At 35.7% G+C, this 21,893-nt stretch overlaps 1 protein-coding gene across 1 annotated transcript in view; it reads left to right on the top strand.

Annotated features, from left to right (window-relative positions):
- Positions 1–21,893, top strand: part of ENPEP (glutamyl aminopeptidase) — a 104,948-nt gene that overhangs the window by 35,778 nt on the left and 47,277 nt on the right. The window contains exons 4-10 of the mRNA XM_082838529.1: positions 6,400–6,520; positions 8,828–8,982; positions 9,413–9,526; positions 13,965–14,099; positions 15,939–16,004; positions 20,976–21,041; positions 21,178–21,329. Of these exons, the coding sequence (XP_082694655.1) occupies positions 6,400–6,520; positions 8,828–8,982; positions 9,413–9,526; positions 13,965–14,099; positions 15,939–16,004; positions 20,976–21,041; positions 21,178–21,329 (809 nt within the window). The remainder of the gene's footprint in view (positions 1–6,399; positions 6,521–8,827; positions 8,983–9,412; positions 9,527–13,964; positions 14,100–15,938; positions 16,005–20,975; positions 21,042–21,177; positions 21,330–21,893) is intronic.

Genomic DNA, 21,893 nt, shown 5'->3' with positions numbered 1-21,893 from the left:
TTGAGTTTATTGTTCTGTATGGTATTAGGGAGTGTTCTAATTTCATTCTTTTACATGTAGCTGTCCAGTTTTCCCAGCACCACTTATTGAAGAGACTGTCTTTTCTCCATTGTATAACCTTGCCTCCTTTGTCATAGATTAGTTAACCATAGGTGTGTGGGTTTCTCTCTGGGCTTTCTATCCTGTTCCATTGATCTATATTTCTGTTTTTGTGCCAGTACCATACTGTCTTGATTACTGTAGCTTTGTAATATAGTCTGAAGTCAGGGAGTCTGATTCCTCCAGCTCCACTGTTTTCCCTCAAGACTGTTCTGGCTACTCGGGGTCTTTTGTGTCTCCATACAAATTTTAAGACTTTTTGTTCTAGTTCTGTAAAAAATGCCATTGGTAATTTGATAGGGATTGCATTGAATCTGTAGATTGCTTTCGGTAGTATACTCATTTTCACAATGTTGATTCTTCCAATCCAAGAACATGGTATATTTCTCCATCTGTTTGTGTCATCTTTAATTTCTTTCATCAGTGTCTTACACTTTTCTGCATACAGGAATTTTGTCTCCCTAGGTAGGTTTATTCCTAGGTATCTTATTCTTTTTGTTGCAATGTTAAATGGGAGTGTTTCCTTAATTCCTCTTTCAGATCTTTCATCATTAGTGTAGAGGAATGCAAGATATTTCTGTACATTAATTTTGTATCCTGCAACTTTACCAAATTCATTTAACTCTAGTAGTTTGCTGGTGGCATCATTAGGATTCTCTATGTATAGTATCATGTCATCTGCAAACAGTGACAGTTTTACTTTTTCTTTTCCAGTTTGTATTCTTTTTTTTACTTTTTGCTTCTCTGATTGCCGTGGCTAGGACTTCCAAAACTATGTTGAATACTAGTGGTGAGAGTGGAAATCCTTGTCTTGCTCCTGATCTTAGAGGAAATGCTTTCAGTTTTTCACCATTGAGAATGATGTTTACTGCTGGTTTATTGTATATAGCCTTTATTATGTTAAAGTAGCTTCCTTCTACGCCCACTTTCTGGAGAGTTTTTATGATAAATGGGTGTTGAATTTTGTCAAAAGCTTCTTCTGCATCTATTGAGATGATCATATGGGTTTTGTTCTTCAATTTGTTAATATGGTGTATCACATTGATTGATTTGCATATATTGAAGAATCCTTGCATCTCTGAGATAAACCCCACTTGATCATGGTGTATCATCCTTTTAATATGTTGTTGGATTCTGCTTGCTAGTGTTTTCTTGAGGATTTTTTCATCTATATTCATCAGTGATATTGGTCTGTAATTTTCTGTTTTTGTAGTATCTTTGGTTTTGGTATCAGGGAGATGGTGGCCTCATAGAGTTTGGGTGTTTTCCTTCCTCTGCAACATTTTAGAAGAGTTTGAGAAGAATGGGTGTTAGCTCTTCTTTAAATGTTTGATAGAATTCACCTGTGAAGCCATCTGGTCCTGGACTTTTGTTTGTTAGAAGACTTTTAATCACAGTTTCAATTTCATTACTTGTGATTGGTCTGTTCCTATTTTCTGTTTCTTCCTGTTCAGTCTTGGAAGGCTATACCTTTCTAAGAATTTGTCCATTTCTTGAAGGTTGCGCATTTTATAGGAACAGAGTTGCTTGTAGTAGCCTCTTAAGATGCTTTGTATTTCTGTCGTGTCTGTTGTAACTTCTCCTTTTTCATTTCTAATTTTATTGATTTGAATCCTCTCCCTCTCTTTCTTGATGAGTCTGGCTAATGGTTTATCAATTCTGTTTACCTTCTCAAAGAACCAGCTTTTAGTTTTACTGATCTTTGCTATTGTTTTCTTTGTTTCTATTTCATTTATTTCTGCTCCAATCTTTATGATTTCTTTCCTTCTGCTAACTTTGGGTTTTGTTTGTTCTTCTTTCTCTAGTTCCTTTAGGTGTAACGTTAGATTATTTGAGATTTTTCTTGTTTCTTGAGGTAGGCTTGTATAGCTATAAACTTCCCTCTTAGAACTGCTTTTGCTGCATTCCATAGGTTTTGGATCGTTGTGTTTTCATTGTCATTTGTCTCTAGGTATATTTTGATTTCCTCTGTGATTTCTTCAGTGATCTCTTGGTTATTTAATAATGTATTGTTTAGCCTCCATGTGTTTGTGTTTTTTACGTTTTTTTCCCTGTAATTCATTTCTAATCTCATAGCGTTGTGGTCAGAAAAGATGCTTGATATGATTTCAGTTTTGTTAAATTTACTGAGGTTTGATTTGTGACCCAAAATGTGATCTATCCTGGAGAATGTTCCATGCACACTTGAGAAGAGAGTGTAATCTGCTGGTTTTGGATGGAATGTCCTAAAAATACCAATTAAATCTATCTGGTCTGTTGTGCCATTTAAAGCTTGTGTTTCCTTATTAATTTTCTGTTTGGATGATCTGTCCATTGGTGTAAGTGAAGTGTTAAAGTCCCCCACTATTACTGTGTTACTGTTAATTTCCTCTTTTAGAGCTGTTAGCAGTTGCCTTACGTATTGAGGTGCTCCTATGTTGGGTGCATATATATTTATAATTGTTCTATATTCTTCTTGGAGTCATCCCTTGATCATTACGTAGTGTCCTTCCTTATCTCTTGTAATATTCTTTATTTTAAAGTCTATTTTATTTGATATGACTATTGCTACTTCAGCTTTCTTTTGATTTCCATTTGCATGGAATATCTTTTTCCAACCCCTCACTTTCAGTCTGTATGTGTCCCTAGATCTGAAGTGGTTCTCTTATAGACAGCATATATATGGATCTTGTTTTTGTATCCATTCAGCAAGCCTGTGTCTTTTGGTTGGAGAATTTAATCCATTCACGTTTAAGGTCATTATCGATATGTATGTTCCTATGACCATTTTCTTAATTGTTTTGGGTCTGTTTTTGTAGATCCTTTTCTTCTCTTGTGTTTCCCACTTAGAGAAGTTCCTTTAGCATTTGCTGTAGAGCTGGTTTGGTGGTGTTGAATTCTTTTAGCTTTTGCTTCTCTGTAAAGCTTTTGATTTCTCCATCAAATCTGAATGAGATCCTTACTGGGCAGAGTAATCTTGGTTGTAGGTTCTTCCCTTTCATCACTCTATCATGCCACTCCCTTCTGGCTTGTAGAGTTTCTGCTGAGAAATCCTCTGTTAACCTTATGTTAACCTTATGGGAGTTCCCTTGTATGTTATTTGTCGTTTTTCCCTTGCTGCTTTCAATAATGTTTTTGTCTTTAATTTTTGCCAATTTGATTACTATGTGTCTCAGCATGTTTCTCCTTGGGTTTATCATGTATGGGACTCTCTGTGCTTCTTGGACTGGGTGGCTATTTCTTTCCCCATGTTACAGAAGTTTTCAACTATAATCTCTTAAAATATTTTCTCAGGTCCTTTCTCTCTCTCTTCTCCTTCTGGGTCCCCTATAATGCGAATGTTGTTGCATTTAATGTTGTCCCAGAGGTCTCTTAAGCTGTCTTCATTTCTTTTCATTCTTTCTTCTTTCTTCTTTTCCGCAGCAGTGAATTCTACCATTCTGTCTTCCAGGTCACTTATTCGTTCTTCTGCCTCAGTTATTCTGCTATTGATTCCTTCTAGTGTATTTTTCATTTCAGTTATTGTATGGTTCATCTGTTTGTTTGTTCTTTATTTCTTCTAGATCTTTGTTAAACATTTCTTGCCTCTTCTCAATCTTTGCCTCCATTCTTTTTCCAAGGTCCTGGATCATCTTCACTATCATTATTCTGAATTCTTTTTCTGGAAGATTGCCTATCTCAATTTCATTTGTTTGTTTTTCTGGGGTTTTATCTTGTTCCTTCATCTGGTACACAGCCCTCTACCTTTTCATCTTGTCTATCTTTGTGTGAATGTGGGTTTTGTCCCACAGGCTGCAGGATTGTAGTTCTTCTTGCTTCTGCTCTCTGCCCTCTGGTGGATGAGGCTATGTAAGAGGCTTGTTGAAGGTTCCTAATGGGAGGGACTGGTGGTGGATAGAGCTGTCTGTTGCTCTGGTGGGGAGAGTTCGATAAAACTTTAATCCACTTGTTTGCTGATGGGTGGGGCTGGGTTCCCTCCCTGTTGGTTGTTTGGCCTGAGGCGACCCAATACTGGAGCCTACCCAGGCTCTTTGGTGGAGCTAATGGCAGACTCAGGGAGGGCTCACGCCAAGGAGTACTTCCCAGACTTCTGCTGCCAGTGTCCTTGTCCTTTGGTGAGCCACAGTTGCCCCCTGCCTCTGCAGGAGACCCTCCAACACTAGCAGGTAGGTCTGGCTCAGTCTCCTATGGGGTCACTGCTCCTTCCCCTGGATCCCAATGTGCACACTACTTTGTGTGTGTCCTCCAAGAGTGGAGTCTCTGTTTCCCCCAGTCCTGTCGAAGTCCTGCAATCAAATCCCTCTGCCTTCAAAGTCTGATTCTCTAGGAATTCCTCCTCCTGTTGTCAGACCCCCAGGTTGGAAAGCCTGATGTGGGGCTCAGAACCTTTACTCCAGTGGGTGACTTCTGTGGTATAAGTGTTCTCCAGTTTGCGAGTCACCCACCCAGCAGTTATGGGATTTGATTTTATTGTGATAGCGTCCCTCCTACCATCTCATTGTGGCTTCTCCTTTGTCTTTGCATGTGGGGTATCTTTTTTGGTGAGTTCCAGTGTCTTCCTGTCGATGACTGTTCAGCAGTTAGTTGTGATTCCAGTGTTCTCGAAAGAGGGAGCAGAGCATGTCCTTCTATCCTGCCATCTTGAACCAACCTCAGGACATGTTTTAAACTCCTTTGGGTAAACACAAAGGAGCAAAATTCTTGGGCCATATGTTAAGAGTATGTTTAGTTTTGTAAGAAACTGCCAAACTATCCTCCAAAATGGCTGTACCAGCTTGCATTCCCACCAGCAATGTATGGGAATTCCTATTGCTCCACATCTTCACCAGCATTTGGTGTTGTCAGTGTTTTGGATTTTGGCATTGTAGTAGGTGTGCTGTGGTACCTCTTTGTTATTTTAATTTGCATCTCCTTGATGACATATGATGTGAAGCATCTTTTCATATACATACTTGATATCTGTATATCTTCTTTGGTGAGGTGTCTTGTTTAGGTCTTTGGCCCATTTTTTAATCAGGTTGTTTCCTTTCTTCTTGTTGGGTTTTAAGAGTTCTTTGTATATTTTGTATAACTGTTGTTTATGAGATGGACCTTCTACAAATATTTCCTCCCAGTCTGCGGCTTATCTTCTCATTCTCTTGACATTGTCTTTCAGAGAGCAAAAGTTTTAATGAAGCCTAGCTTATCAGTTATTTCTTTCATAGATTATGCCTTTGGTGGTAAAGCTAAGAAGTCATCTTCATATCCAAAGTCATCTAGATTTTCCCCTATGTTATCTTCCAGGAGTTTTATAGTTTTGTGTTTTACATTTAGGTATGTGATCAATTTTGAGTTCATATTTGTGAAGGGTGTTAGGTCTGTGTCTAGATTTATTTTTTTGCAGATGGATGTCCAGTTATTCCAGCATCATTCATTGAAGATACTGTCTTTGCTCCATTGTATTGCCTTTACTCCTTTGTCGAAGATCAGTTGACTATATTTATGTGGGTCTATTTCTGGGCTCTCTATTGTCTTGTACTGATCTATTTTTCTATTGTTTTGTTAATACCGCATTGTCTTGATTACTGTAGCTTTACAGTAAGTCTTGAAGTCAGATATTATCAATCTTCCAATATTGTTTTTCTCCTTCAATATTGTGATGGCTACTTGGGGTTATACATGCTTAGAATTGGGGAGTAAAAAGTCTATACTTGGTTTGATTTATAAATTATGTCATGGCATAAAAATAATATCCTAGATACTTAGAGATGTAGCTTATCAAGATTTGGCTTATCAAGATGCCTCCCTCTCAAGAAAATTTTGAGTCATTGTATTTTAGACTCTGGAAGTAGAATAGTTAATATATCAAAGGGTAGTGTGGGTAGCAATGGATAGAAAAGCAAATGGAAAACACGTATCTAAGGGCTCTTTAGATGAGAAAAAAATCACATGCCTTATTTCTTCAAAGACGAATTACACAAAGCAAGATAAATACATAGATACACAAATATTAAGAAGACAATATATGTTCTAAGTAGAAAAAAGTAATATTTAAAAAATATACTGTACATTATGTATAGTATATTTTATTTATATATTATTTATTTATAAATTATTACATTATTTATAGTCATTGAAATTACTTAGTGAGTTATGCGGTATTCTTTTCCTTTACATATGAGTCTCAGAGACATGAAGTGATTTGTCCAAGACCATGCAGAACTGGGATTACAATTAGACTTACCTGGCTCCAAAGCCCACCTTCTTTGTACTATGTCATGTATCATAGTTTTTGTGTTTTTTCAAATGAAAAATTTTCACTGAATTTTTTTATTTTAATAGCTCACTATATATGTCCAGCCAGAGCAAAAGCACACAGCTGAATATGCTGCAAATATAACTAAAAGTGTGTTTGATTATTTTGAAGACTACTTCGCTATGGATTATGCTCTTCCTAAATTAGGTGAGAATCATATTTTATTTTCTTGTTTTTAATATTGCTTTTGTTTTCACTTAAGTTAACTCATTTCCTCCAGCTTTAGCATCCTTAGTTAATGGTCATCCCTTAGTCTTTTCATCATATGCCTATACTATGTATCTAATACTTACTAGATGCTGAAAGATTCTTTCTGGATTCCTCTAAGAATAATGTCTATACTCTGTTCTTACCTGATGAATGTATAGTATTTTATTTCCAAATAAAGATTGAAGTATATACATAAAACTGCAGACATTGATAATGATGGAATGAGAAAGAGCAACCTAGATCAGCTGATTTCAAAATTAGTACCCATCCCAATAGCTTACATTAATAAATAATAGGGATAAATAATGCTGTCAGAGTCCCATGTACTTCCAGTCTTTCCACTGTTGTACAAGACTAATTCTAGATTCTTCAGCAGTTAAAATGAACTGGTGCTCCTTCCATAAGTATTTTTTCTAATATGGAGGATGTGGGGAACATGTTTTCTTTTTAAAATAAAAATAGTGCTATAATCAAAATGGTATGGATATGACACTTCTATCAACAGCAGAAATGCTTTAATAGTAAGCTTGAGTGGTATTAGCAAAGACTTTAAATGTAACACCCATATAGATGTCTGTAGGGATGAAATGAAGGCAACAAGAAAACCAACAATCGACTTCTCTATTTCTGTTTCTTCCCTTACTTTAATAAATTACCAATGCAAAGCAACTGGAATGTCAAATTCTCTACATGGGAATGTCTGTGGCTCTGAGCAACTTTGTGGATGCTCCGGGTTTTTTTCTTCTTTTTTTATTGCTTAACAAATATTAGAGAAGGAAACAGGAAGAAAAACAACTTTCCACAAAATCAGAGTAACATCTAATAAAATGTTAATCACATTAATTTAAAAGCCTTTTTCTCTTTATCTCTCTTGTACCACCCATGATAACCTGGGAAGTGGAAATCTCACAAATTTATCTTTCTGTTCTCTTTTCTTCCTCCCTCTCTCCCATATTCTTCTTCTTCATACTTTTATATGCATTTTCAACTCTTTCAGAATTGACTCTTAAGACTTTCCTTACAATTGATTACTGCATTTATCCACCCCCTAAATTAAACGCACTGGAGTTAATTAATTATAATGTCAATACTCACCAAAGAAATGAGGTTTAAAAAAATTCCTTTTGTTCATGGGTTAGGTACAAATTACACTCTGTAACATTATGGAAAATACTGGCCCTTGGGGGGAATATTTCTCCAAACTTTAAGAGGTACTCTGTGACAAAATAACCAAACCTAAGAATGAAAATAACACTAAAAGTAAACTACTGCTGTAATTCTGACCTCCATTTAAGATGTATCCATTTTCATTATTTTTATAAAAAGCTTTAAGAATCTTTATTTTAACCATAAAGAAAGGACCTTTTCTTTATGTTAGGTGAAAATTTAATTTATTTTCATTTATGTGCCTAATTTAAATTATATGTAATAATAAATCCCATGCTTATTATAGTTCATTAACTGGAGAAGCTGCGTTCTGTCCACCAATCCAACTGAACCTTTTCTGTTTTGGGATTTAACATAGAACTGACCAACACTGCCTCTTTCTGTCAGATCGCATGTCTACCATTATAGGTCCCAGCAAAAATAAGGACTAGAAAGTCTAGATTGAATTCAACATTTTAGACCTGGAAGGGAATTTCCAGAGAATATAGTCAATTCCATGTTGATCCAACTAATTTAATACATACATACAAGTGGATGGTAAGCTATTCAATTAGTAGGGAATCTGGTTGACCACAAATTGTACAGAATTAGGGAAAAAGTGGAATTTTGTGTTCTCTAATAATCTGTTTCCTTGGACAGAAATATATTTCTACACACTTGGAAGCTCTGTACTTCTAAGACCTCATTTGAAAACTTCATTCTCTTATTCCTTACAGCATGCCCCCCCAAACAGAAGATTGGTATTATCTAAGTGAAAGTCATGGGGGAAAAAAGCAAATAAAAATGAAATACAGAAAGGAACAAAAGACATAAAATTATAGAAGATTTGAACAGAGCATTGCCAATAGTATTCTTAAAAAATAAAAGACACATTGATATCTGGAGCCAACAGGAAGAGTTCCATGGATATTCTGAGTGCATTAAAGACTGAAAAGTTTACACAAATAGATGATTGTTTTTCACTCTGAGAAATTATTTTTAGTCTTAAAAAACGTTCACCTGAAGAACTTAATTTGGTAAGAAGTGTTATGAACAAAATGGAAAGAATGTATTTCTCACTGGACTCTTTTTCCATAGATAAAATCGCTATTCCAGATTTTGGCACTGGGGCTATGGAGAACTGGGGACTCATCACTTACAGAGAAACAAACCTGCTTTATGACCCTAATGAATCAGCCTCATCAAACCAACAGAGGGTGGCCACTGTGGTTGCCCATGAACTTGTGCATCAGGTATAGAATCTTAGCACCAACTTAGCTTATTTTAAAAAGTGGCTTAAGACCATAGGAATGATTGAAATTGTAACTTAGCAAATAAAAAGTAGCCAACCCAGAAAATCCTGCTTGAAAGTCTTTCTTACTGCTAATAAACATTTTACCATAAAGAAACTTTTAAGACACATTGTTCTGCCTTTAGTAAAATACACAAGGTTTTCCTATAACTTTAAATATTCCCAGTACTACCAAAATGAAGACAATAAGGAGAATTTCAGATCACTTAAAAACCAGGAGAAATAAAGCAGGAAATAAATGCTAAGTATGATGTCTGCCACTTTTGTGTCAAGTGACAAAATTTGCATGAACAAATGAATGTACTGAAATTTTCTAGGCCTTTCTACCAAAGGCATGAGAATTTAACCCTCTTTCTTGCTTATAATTTCAGTGGTTTGGAAATACTGTGACCATGGAATGGTGGGAAGACTTGTGGTTAAACGAAGGGTTTGCTTCCTTCTTTGAGTTCCTGGGAGTAGACCATGCAGAAAAAGAGTGGCAAATGGTGAGCCCTAAACATATAAGTTCCAAATCTCTGTTTTCCTCATGTCAAGCTGATTGAAGCCTTTGGACTATGACAGTGGCCCTGAGTTTGGGGCCAAGTGCAGTATCGAATTGGGAATTCCATTGGGAGGCTGGGGTGGAACCAGCTGCCTCCACTGAACTACACCATGCTCAGAGCCTATGTCCAGGCTCTAGAGGGCAATTGACCACCACGAGCCAAGAATGTGGTTGGTAGAGTCATTCAACAACACGTGCCAGGGCAGGAAAAAAATATCTAGCTTAGACAATGCCAACTCTGTGTTCAAGAAATTATCTGTAGTGCTAACCCTTTGAAGAATGCCCAAGCCTAATTTTATAAATGACTTCCCTTACACAGGTTGCTGAAATGACACGGTAAAGAGATAAACGCATAAACTTAGTTAGACTCAGGTTCAAATCTTGCACACATCATTTCTTAGATGCATTACAGGGAATGTGACCTCGAGCAAGTTACATATCCTGAGTCAGTTCTCTCCTCTATGAAAGAAGAACACTGTTCTCTGTATTGTAAGCTTAAAAGCTTCCAAAATGTGCATGTAATTACTATTATTATTCTGTGTCTCTGAGGGGCCTGGAACAGAGGCTTCTATGAACTCTGAAGATATTTTTCCCAAAAAGCTACACCTGTTTTCATCTGTATTTAGGTGGTGTATTCTTATCAGTTTGTATATATAAAAGTATAAGTGTGTGGTTATGTGAAAGTAGCATTGCAGGAGGTTGTGTACTGTATAGACTACTGCCCTCCACTGGATACAATAAGAAGAGTGTTAGATGCTCGCAGCCCTTGCCGTTTTCACAACCTGCTTTAAAAAGTGAAAAAAGTTAAACTGGTGAACGCAAAGTCCACCAATTTAAATGTAAATCTCATTCAAAACACCCTCACAGAAACACCCACAATAATGTTTGAGCAAATACCTCGGCACCATGGCCCCATCAATCAATGTGACATAAAATTAACCATCCCAAATATCTAAAACTTAAAAGACTGATAATACCAAATGTAGGTAAATTTGTGGAGCAATTTCAAGTCACATACATTGCTGGTAGACATGATACAGTCACCCTTGAAAATAGTGTGACCACTTCTTATAAGTTAAACATACATTTATCATATAATCCAGCAATCCTACTCCAAGAGACATGAAAACACTTGTCCACACAAAACCTGCATGTAAATGCACATAATGGGAATATTCATAATAGCCAACTGCTAGAAACAACTCAAATTTATAAATAAATTGTAGCATATTGATACAATAGAATACTACTCAACAGTAGAAGGAGCAAATTACTGGTAAAGTAACATTGTGGATGAATCTCTAAAGCATTTGCTATGTGGAAAAAGGCATCTGTGAATGACTACATATTGAATGAGTCCATTTATTGGACATTATAGAAAAGACAAAACTATAGGAATAAAATATATATCACTGGTTGTCAGGGACTAAGGTGAAAGGAGGAGACAGACTGAAAAAGGATTCAAGGGAACTTTTGGGGGTAAGAAATTTTTCCATATCTTGACTATGATTGTAGTTAAGATTGTTTATATCTGTCAAAACTTATCAAACTGTCTACTTTAAGAGGGTAAATTTTAATAATGTAAATTATATTTCAAAAAACAACTTTTAAAAAATGGACCAAGAAAAGCATTAATTAAATTATAAAATTAATTAAACAATTAACTTCTAATAAATGTCTTCAGGTTATAAAAACTGAAATTACTGAAAAATGTTCAATTAGTATTTGGTATTGCATCCTTATTATTTTCTCATATCACAAAAGTATACTTTGAGAACAAGTTAGTCTATAAATTAAAACTGAAAGATAAAAAAAAAGTGAAAAAGTTAATTTGCAACAATTGCTTCTTTAAAATTTAATCTACATTGTGGTTTTTCAAGGATGGAACTATTGACATTTGGGCCAGATAATTCTTTGTTGTGGGGACTGTCCTGTGTATTGTAGGGTATTTAGCAGCATCCCTGGCCTGTATCTATTAGATGCCAATAACCCTCCACCCCAGCTGTGAAACCAAAAATATCTCCATAAGATGGTGTGGAGAAAACAGAACCCTCCTACTCTGTTGGTGGGAATGAAAGTTGGTGCAGCCACTATGGAAAACAGTATGGAAGTTCCTCAGAAAACTAAAAATAAAACTACCACACGCTCCAGCAATCCCACTCCTGGACGTATACCTGGACAAAACCATAAATCAAAGAGATACATGCACCCCTATGTTCACAGCAGCACTATTCACAATAGCCAACACATGGAAACAACCTAAATGTTCATCAAAAGATGAATGGATAAAGACGATGTTGTACATATATACAATGGAATATTACTCAGCTATAAAAAAGAATGAAATAATGCCATTTGCAGCAACACGGATGCAACTAGAGATGATCACACTAAGTAAGTCAGACAGAGAAAGACAGATACCATATGATATCACTTATATGTGGAATCTAAAATATGGCACAATGAACTTATCTACAAAACAGAAATGGACTCACAGACATAGAGAACAGACTTGTGGTTGTCAAGGGGTAGGAGAGGGAGAGGGATGGACTGAGAGTTTGGGGTTAGTAGATGCAAACTATTACATTTAGGATGGATAAACAACAAGGTCCTACTGTATAGCACAGGGAACTATATCCAGTCCCCCGGGATAAACCATAATGGAAAAGAATATAAAAAATAATGTATGTATGTGTATAACTGAGTCACTTTGCTGTACAGTAGAAATTAGCATGACATTGTAAATCAACAATACTTCAATTAAAAAAAGAGAGAAAACAAGAGAAAAATGTCTCCACATATTGCCAGATGTCATCTGAATGATAAAATGTCCCCTAGTTGAGGACCATTCCTCTATGTTGAAAATCGCTGATTTCATAATTTATTGAAATTAAACTATATAAATGAAAAATTATTTTGTCCTGTATTTTCTATAAAGTAACCCTTCTTATATCAAGATGTATTGTTTATGTAATATATTGTATATGTAATATTATAACATTCCATTTTTAGTGTTTCAAAAACAATTAAATATTGGAAAAATTTAGTATGCAGTTCTTAAATGAAATTTAATCATACGATCCAACTCATTCATTCTTCATCTATTCATTCATTCTTCATTCAGTGAACACTACGGAGGACCCAAAACTGAATAAAACACACTTCCTGCCCTTACAGAAGTTCCTAATTTAGGGTCTGGTGGTGGAGGGAATAGATAAACAAAGATACATTGTAAGAGAGCTTGATAAGTACCACAATAGTGGAGTCTCATTTTACAGGTGAAAAATCTGATGCCCAGGAAGGTAATGTACCTTCCAAATGTCACACAGACAACTGGTAGCACAGCCAAGATGAAAGTCAAATTTCCTGACACTGAGATTAAGATCCTTTCTTCTTACCTAAACATTTTAGGGGAACAAAAATTAAAATCCAAGACAAAATTACCTTGATTGACAGTCATCACTTGACAATAGTATCTTGCCTATTATAAGTGGAATTCACAAAATTGGAAAATGTAAACTAATATAGCATGCTCCTTTTGGGAAATATTTTTGATTAAGTAAGATCAATAAAGCTTTTGATTTTTATTATTAGTGATTTAATAGAACTAGATTTCAGAATCTAATTGATTAAGAATCAAAATAATAACAGCAGCTAGTGTGTTAGGTTTTCACTCTGTGCCAGGTTCTATGCCAAATGCCTGTCATGCACTATCTCATTAAATCCTCTGCACGTTTCTAAAAACGTAGCTGCCATCATGGGTGAGGGAAATTACTTAAACTCACATGTCTAGAAAGTGGAGAAACTGAGCTTTGAACCTAGGAAGTTTGACTATAGTGCTAGACCTCTCAAACACTCTATTTTGCTGAGAAAACCTAGGACAGGAATGAGAAGGTAATTATTAGAACTAAAGCAAAAGTTAATGTTTTCTTCAATTAATTACGAATCATCCAAATTCCAATGATTAATGGAAAAAGACCCCTAAAACAATTGTTGACAAATCAACACGTTTCCTCAAGTCTCAGACAAATCCGTGGGGTGGTATCATCATTCTTACTGCACACATATGAAACAGGGCTTGAAAAGTTTGGCTCATGTCTGAAAGTCACAGAGAAGTAGCAGAAACAGAATTTATAAATGCTTCTGTCTTCTTGGCCTGCCATATAGGGGTGAAGTCAAGGGAATTATAAGTAGAAGGGAATGGAATCAGTATAGAAAAATCAGTGCAAAATATGATTAATTTGAACACCTAATATTTGTTTTAAATAATATGAGTCATTTATATTTATTTCCCCCCAATGTGTATTATATAAATGATATTTTGACATATAAACCACTATAAAGGAAGTGCTAGATTTCTTTGGTTCATTCTGTCATTTCAGCGTGATCAGATGCTACTTGAAGAAGTATTACCTGTACAAGAGGATGATTCTTTGATATCTTCACACCCAATTATAGTCACTGTGACAAGTCCTGATGAAATAACATCTGTTTTTGATGGGATTTCCTATAGCAAGGTGCGGAAAATATAACACTGTTTTGAATGTCTTCCTGTTTGGTGGTTCTTCTCTTAGTAAATGCCTAAAAATGGTAAGAATGGTTATACTATGTTAATGGGCTCTGGGAAACAGTGTAGAACTTATTCCAAGTGCTGAATATTCAACAGTTTGTAATTTTCAGCGGAAATGATCAATGCTGGTCATTGTCACAGAATTGTGAAGCAGATTTTTAAAAGTTTCTCTTTTTACTTTTGTTTATAACAGCTATCATTCTGATAACTGAACATTTACCCTTTAGGCATCCAATTTAAAGTTATTTGACTTGATTTTTTAAAACACAGTAAATCTTCTCTTTCTGCCATGTGGTCAATGAGAAGTGCCATATATGTGGACACCTTTTCTAGTAGAATGCTTCCAGGAAGCACTTAAATCCAATTCCGTTTGAAGGAATTACTTTCATCCGTTTTTATATACGATTTAAAGATGAATTTGTTAGCATGTCATAGATGGGGCATTTTTATCCAGTAAAATTTTATGAAAAGTTGCTAATAACCCATAGTGACCTGAAGCTTTATGCTACCCATTTTTCTCCCACAACTTCTCCTGCAGCTTCTCCTCTAAACATATTCCACACCTGTATGCAACATATTTTAGTCGATTTTCCACCCCAGCCTCTTGTGGTTTACCCACTAGGTTAAGTTGTTCAAAAGCCACTGCAAACTAATACATTTTACTGTTCTGGGGATACCCAAAGTTTTATTTAAGACAAAATATTACAATTATGAAAATGAATACTAGATAAAATTGGCTTTAGTGAAAAAGCCTTCTATATATTAGTATTTGAAGTTTATAGCATCATATTTTTTGGCTTTCCCTCTCATATGTTCTCATGGCATTATTTCAGGCTTCCTTTATTCATTTTTCTTTTATATTGTCAATGATTCTTTTTATCTTTCTGTTAAAAGGAAAATCTCTAATCCACTTATAGTATATTCTAATAATTCACATAGAGACATTTATATTTATTAAATCAGCTTCTTCCTAAGTCCTAGATATTCCATGGGTATAAGGTATTAGGTCAGAAATAAATACATGTTTCTAAGCCTTTAGCTTTATACTAGGTACAAAAATAACATTTTAATAAATTACAGTAGAAATTGCTAACTTAAATGGGGAAGCAATGTTTTTCTGGTCAGTTACTTGAAAATTGATTTTTAAATCTATGAATAATGCATTTAAAATTAATCTTATAACATATGAAATGCAAGTAGACAGCGGAAGTATTCATCAGACTCTTCAGACTAAATAAAATCAAATGAGATAAACCACTTTGGAAGAGTAGCATTTTATGCCTAAATTATATACGTAATCTATATTAAACTATTTGACCAGATTAATTCCTCAATTGTCTACCCCTCTCTGTTAAAATATAGTTATTTTTCCCAAATATTCCAATATATTTAAGAAGTAGCCAGAATTTTATCCTGAAGTTGCTTTCCTTGTTCATCAAAGAACATGACGTTTCTAAAACTTTCTCCAGTTTCTCTTTCATTAGGAAAGCCCCATCTACTGGTTCATGTGGTGAAGTGCAATCATTATTTGAACCTTGTTACTGAAACGATGGCCATTTTATCAATTTCTCCTTGCCTTTCAGTTATTTTAGAAGCACAGATACAGGGGGTATGCCAAGTGGTATTTTCATCCTAAAATCACAAATTGATAGCCATATAATTTAGCATAATCATCTTAAAGACATTATCTCACATATATGATCATGAAATACTAGTCACAATAGTGATCACTGATATTTCTTACATATCCTTTATTAATTTAACTTGCCATTCTTTTCCATCATAGGGAGCTTCCATTCTGAGAATGCTTGAAGACTGGATAACACCACAGAAATTTCAAAAAGGATGTCAGGTATGATTTATTACTTTTAATATTATTAAAAAACTACACTGATATATGGCTGATGAATGTTAAGATATGTGATTAATTAAGGACAATTCCCTTTTTACTTTTCTTTTCCTTGCTCAAGGATAATATTGCAGAACACAAAAAGGTGATCACATCCAGGTTATTACCTATGTTGTATCTGTAACTGTCATTTAAAACAAAAGTTTCATAGAGAAGTGAAACAGATTACTTATTTTTTTACACCCTTTACATGTGTATTAGCTCAGTCTGCCATAACAAAACACCATAGATTGGGTGGCATAACAACAAAAATTTATTTTCTCACAGTTCTGTAGACTAAGAAGTCCAAGAACAAGGTGCTGGCAGACTCAGTTTTCGGTGAGAGTTTTCTTTCTGGCTTCCAGATGGTCACCTTTTTGCTGTGTCCTCACATAGCAGAGAGAGAGAGAACCTTCTGGTGCCTCTTCTTATAAGACACTGATCCCATCATGAGGCTCCCACCCTCATGATCTCATCTAAACCTCACCCTAAACCTCCCAAAACCCTCATCTCCAAATACCATCACATTGGGCATTAGGCCTTCAAAGTATGAATTTGGGGGGAACACAATTCAGTCCATAGCAACATAATATAAAAATTTAAATCTATCTATAAAGCTCTTCCATTATAGTTTTTAAAAGGACTTTTCCCTTATTATTAGATTATAAAATGGTTAACACACATATTCCTATTATGATAAAGTCAGTGAATAAAGAGGGCCTGCTTCCGTTTGGAAAGAGAAATAACAGTCAATTCCTTAAAGCATTTCACACATCCCACTTAAGCTTATTCCTCCAGTGGATGTTTCAATTCCATTGCTGTTCTTTTAGACCATAAGCCAATTCTCTTAGGGTTTTATATTATCTATATTACCACCATTGCTACAAAGTCCCTGTAACTGTCCTGTCTGCAGGTTGGCTCTGTTGTAGCCTAGGGATGGAACAGTCTTCCTACTCTTTCTCTTCCGTCTCCATCCCCCCTGCTGTGACATCCCAGGTAGTAGGCAGAGCAGCGCTGATAGTATCCAATCCATAAAATAGAAAATGGGTGAGAGCAGTGCCCTGCTAGCTTTCCCAAAGGGTACCAGTACTTCCTTTGGATGTGATTCCCCAGGACAGTGCCTGCCCACCATTCCTACAGCTCTCACTACTGCCAAGTCTTCTTATGTGGCAATCAGCATTCTCCGTAATACCATAAAAGGAAATGGTCCCCTTCTACCCAATACTTAAATTCCTAGGTGACTATTAAAGTAACAAATAAGACCAGGATTTAGGAAATATTCAGGGAGCACATCAGTACATTTTACTACTTTTGTCCATGAATAAAATATTCTGTGTGGACATTAGGTGGAAAGAGAGAAGCTATGTGTTTGTTCTTAAGTGTACATTAGAACATCTTGTAAACTTTTCATCAGCTTCAGACTCAAATTTCATACTTCTCTAACTGTAAGCACCTTTTGTGAGGAACTGTGTCTTCTATATTTTTGCATATAGTAGGAGGATGCATTACAGATGTTAGAAGATCCAAAAAATGCCTCTTGAATGAATGAATGGTCTATAATAAATAATATAGAATATAAAAATAATTCATTTTTAAAAGTAAATTAAAATTTCATTTGCATAGTTTTCATTCTAAATTAAACTGATGAATAACACGTTCTTGGAATCTTCAAAGTGGACTTCAAATTAAATAATTTTTCATATTAACTTTTTTTGAGAAGTACCAAAAGAGTCTTTAAAAGAGAATACCTATTCTAATCATTTAATAATACTCTTGCATTTTATTTATCTCATATCTGTGATATAATTAATTAAAAACCCAGTCCAGTCTAAAACTAATATTTCTCACGTTAAAACCATCTTCCTCCACCCTAACTGCGACTACAAACGGCGCTAGAATGAATAGATACTAATTTTCATATCATTATAGTGCTATGGAATTAATTTACAAAAAGACACTGAAACACTCATTTTTTGCCTTCAATCTTCAAACACTAGCTAATATCTGAAAATAGTATATGATCAATATAGGCCACACTCAATAAGCTCTCAAACCAATTGGAACATCCCTTCACATAAGTCTAGTATCCAAATGTATCTCTCCTTGATTTATCATCATGCTATGACTGCTGCCCCTAAACCCCACAATATGTGACACTGTCCAAGACTTTTCCCTTGCAAATACTAACTTTCTACCAAAAGTGACTCTTCATTAGCTAACCTGGTGTGGTGCTAACTCTGGGGATGGCCAGCTCTCTGTTCTCTTTCATGCTCATCACTTTAACCCCAAACCCAATCTCAGACAGCAAAGTAGGTACAGAGTGAGGGGAATTAAGAGTAAAACCAGGGCTTCGCTGGTGGCGCAGTGGTTGAGAGTCCGCCTGCCGATGCAGGGGACACGGGTTTGTGCCCAGGTCCGGGAAGATCCCACGTGCCGCGGAGCGGCTGGGCCCGTGAGCCATGGCCGCTGAGCCTGCGCGTCCGGAGCCTGTGCTCCGCAACGGGAGAGGCCACAACAGTGAGAGGCCCGGGTACCGCAAAAAAAAAAGAGTAAAACAATCAACTGGAAAATCTTTCAGGCTGTGCTTGTATGTAAAAAAGCATATTAAATTATGGAGCACTGATAACAATGTATGGTCATGAAATAGAAGCTGAGAAATATATCCATCCTTTCTTTTTCTCCTAGTATCAGTAGTATCGCTGATAAGACAGGAATGGTTCAACTGGAAAATGTCCTGTCCCTTCCTGAGATACTAGTCATAGGAACACTGTTGTTTCCTTTGTGCACACTGATACTAACTGAGGGACTATTACTGGGGGACCTAGGTCATCGTAAGCTTTTGACTGGAATGACTGCATCGTGATTATGCAAGGTGAAGAAGGAAATTTCTTAATATAGAATATTCAAAAGCACTAATCTAGACAAAATAAAATTAGTTCCTTTTAATATACTGTTTATATAAGCCTCTAGATAAGGTGAAGCAAGAAACTGCAATTTAAAAAACAGTAACAATAACAACAGTGACGAAAACCACACAAACTGATCCAGGATTCAGAAGTCTCTTCACCATAATCTCAGGCAAATCTCTTCACCTCTCTAGACACCAGTTTCCTTCATGCCCAAAATGTGAGAGTTGTATAAAATAGTATTTAAGGTTCCTTTCAGTTCCAAGATTGCACGTTTCTAAGTACAAGTCACCATGAATATACAAACTCCTCTAAATTAATTTTAAGAAGATACTATTCACTAGAAATCATCATTACCAGGTAGCTATGATTATAATTATTACTATTCCGAGCATCCAATTATTTTACTAAGAAGGAATGAATGATCTATGCAAAACTCTGGAACGAACACCTAAATTTGATACAGAATCTGTGCCTTTCATTTCTTCTCCCTTCCTTCGCCTGCCCTCCAGTGGCAGTGCTGAGCACTGAACCAATCAAAAGAACAAATATGAAGGCAGCATTCCAAACTGGCCTCAACCCTCTCCCAGGCATCTTGGAGCAGTCCAGATAACACTGTTTTATCTCTCTATGCCTAAAAAGGGGAATTTAGAAGATAACAGGACTAAGGTATAGCACCTCCTGAAAATTAGAGCAACTTAGAGTGAAAATGATATAAGCAAAGTCAACCACTAGTTATTTTCTTTGAAGGTTCAAAGACCACTTAAGAAGGTTCGATTTCTATCGAAGACTTCCACATTTTAAGTAGGACAATTCTAGAGCATAACAGAGGAGTTATACAGCAGGAATTCTGGAAGGTCTCCTGGAGAACTATAAGTAGTGCCCAATTATGAAATTAGAAGAAGACAAGGAATTTTCTCTAGGGATATCATATTATGCCTGAAAACTCATATATAGAGAGGTTTTGTGACTAGAACTGACAAAAAGGGAGACTTGTAGTTAAAAGATTTGTATTTTTAAAATATTTGAAAAATGAAATCTTACTCTTTAGAGTGAATAATTTTCCCAATTTAGCCATCATCATCATGATTATTATTATTCAGAAGACTATATATTCATTTATTTAGAGCAGGAGTCTGCAAACTACTATTACAGCTTGCAGGCCAAATCCAGCCCACCACCCATTTTTGTAAGGTCTGCAAATGAAAATCACTTCTACAGTTTTAAACGGTTGGAAAAAATCAAGAGTATTTCATGACATGTGAAAGTTGTATGCAATTCAAATATCAGTGTGCATAAATAACATTTTATTGGAAAACAGCCATTCTCATTCACTTACATATTATCTATGACTGCTTTTGTGCTATTTGGGCAGAGTTGAGTAGTTGTGACAGAGACTATATGTCTCACAACACTTAAAATCTTTATTATACAGCTTTCTACAGAAAAAGTTTGCTGAGCCTTGGCTTAGAGCCAAGCTCACCAGTTTTATCTTTGCATATCACTTCAATCACTCATATGTGATGGGGTCATCTAGTGTTTGAGATGAGAAAACACTACTGGTGTAAATAAAGGTAGGGGATGCAGCCAGCAGTGGACAGGTTAACACCAATAAGTGAACATCATAGAATTATGGATCTTTTTTCCTAGTGGATCAAAAATGTTTTGGACTGTTGACTGCTTGCTAAATAGTTGACAGTCCTTAAGCATCTTATATTGGTTGTCCTGAAAAAATTAAACTCTTCCCCTCACCTGTTCACAATTCCATTAGACTAAAAAAACAACAAAAAAGAGAATTACCTCATTAATAAAAAATATTCCTTATGCTTTACAAATAAATCGTTATTTGTACAGTGTTTTTATAGGTTACAAAATGTTTTGCATACGGCGTATCATTTGATTTTCATTCTAGGTACATTTGCTATATTATTCATTAGAGCGAGATATGTTGAAGGGTTCAGCTCATGTTGTGGAAGTATGGAAAAAACAAACATTGACTTTTGAAATACTTGTTATCTTTCACATGCAGAGTTACTTGGAAAAATACAAATTTAAGAATGCCAAAACTTCAGATTTTTGGGCAGCACTTGAAGAGGTAAGGAGGAGTATATCCTCAAACATTTCTTTGATTAACAAATGATTTATCAATCATTTCTTTATCTGATTATTCTATCCTTTTATTTCCCCTTATTTGTTGATTGACTATTCTCTATTTTTTAAAAAAATCTTAGGCAAGTAATCTACCAGTGAAAGAAGTAATGGACACCTGGACCAATCAGATGGGTTATCCTGTACTTAATGTGGAAGATATGAGGAACATCACACAGAAACGCTTTCTGTTGGACTCAAGAGTTAATTCTTCTGAGCCACATTCAATTTTGGGGTAAGAATCTATAACGCATTTCAGAAGAAAAGCAGAAATTTGATGGAAATACTGGCCATTTGCTTAGACCTTGCTCTTCAGTACCTGATGCTTAAGCACAGTGTCTTCAGGGAAACAAAGGCATTCAGAAATAGCTCAGTTGTCTTCAGGTTCCAAATGATGGACTGAGCACATGCATGCAAGTACTATTCTTCCCAGAAATCACTGAATAAAGAAACAGAAGTACTAAAAGAAATAAACTCAGAGAAGCAAAGAAAATAGGAAGGGCTAAATGCATCATAAAATTCGAGATGAAGAAAAGCAGAGGGAGAAATATAGACAGAAAACAAACAGAGGAAGATGCAGCCAGATAAAAAGAGACTTTCAGTAGAGGAGGAAGCTGATTTCCCCTATCCGTAGACAGGCTCTGGGCTCAGTGTCAGCACTCAGAGTGGAAGGCAGGAGTGAGGCTGAAAATAGGGCAATTAATTTGAAGTCTGGATTCAGGACAGTTGTGCCAGCCAGACCCCTACCCCTCCACTTTCCCTTCATTGACTGCCATTCTTTCCTCTGCATAGAGCTCTC

Source organism: Leucopleurus acutus, assembly GCF_964270905.1.
Source record: "Leucopleurus acutus genome assembly, chromosome: 4".
In the NCBI taxonomy this organism is placed as follows: Eukaryota; Metazoa; Chordata; class Mammalia; order Artiodactyla; family Delphinidae; genus Leucopleurus; species Leucopleurus acutus.
Note: the sequence above shows the minus strand (reverse complement) of the source record. Positions and strands in the feature narration are given on the sequence as shown.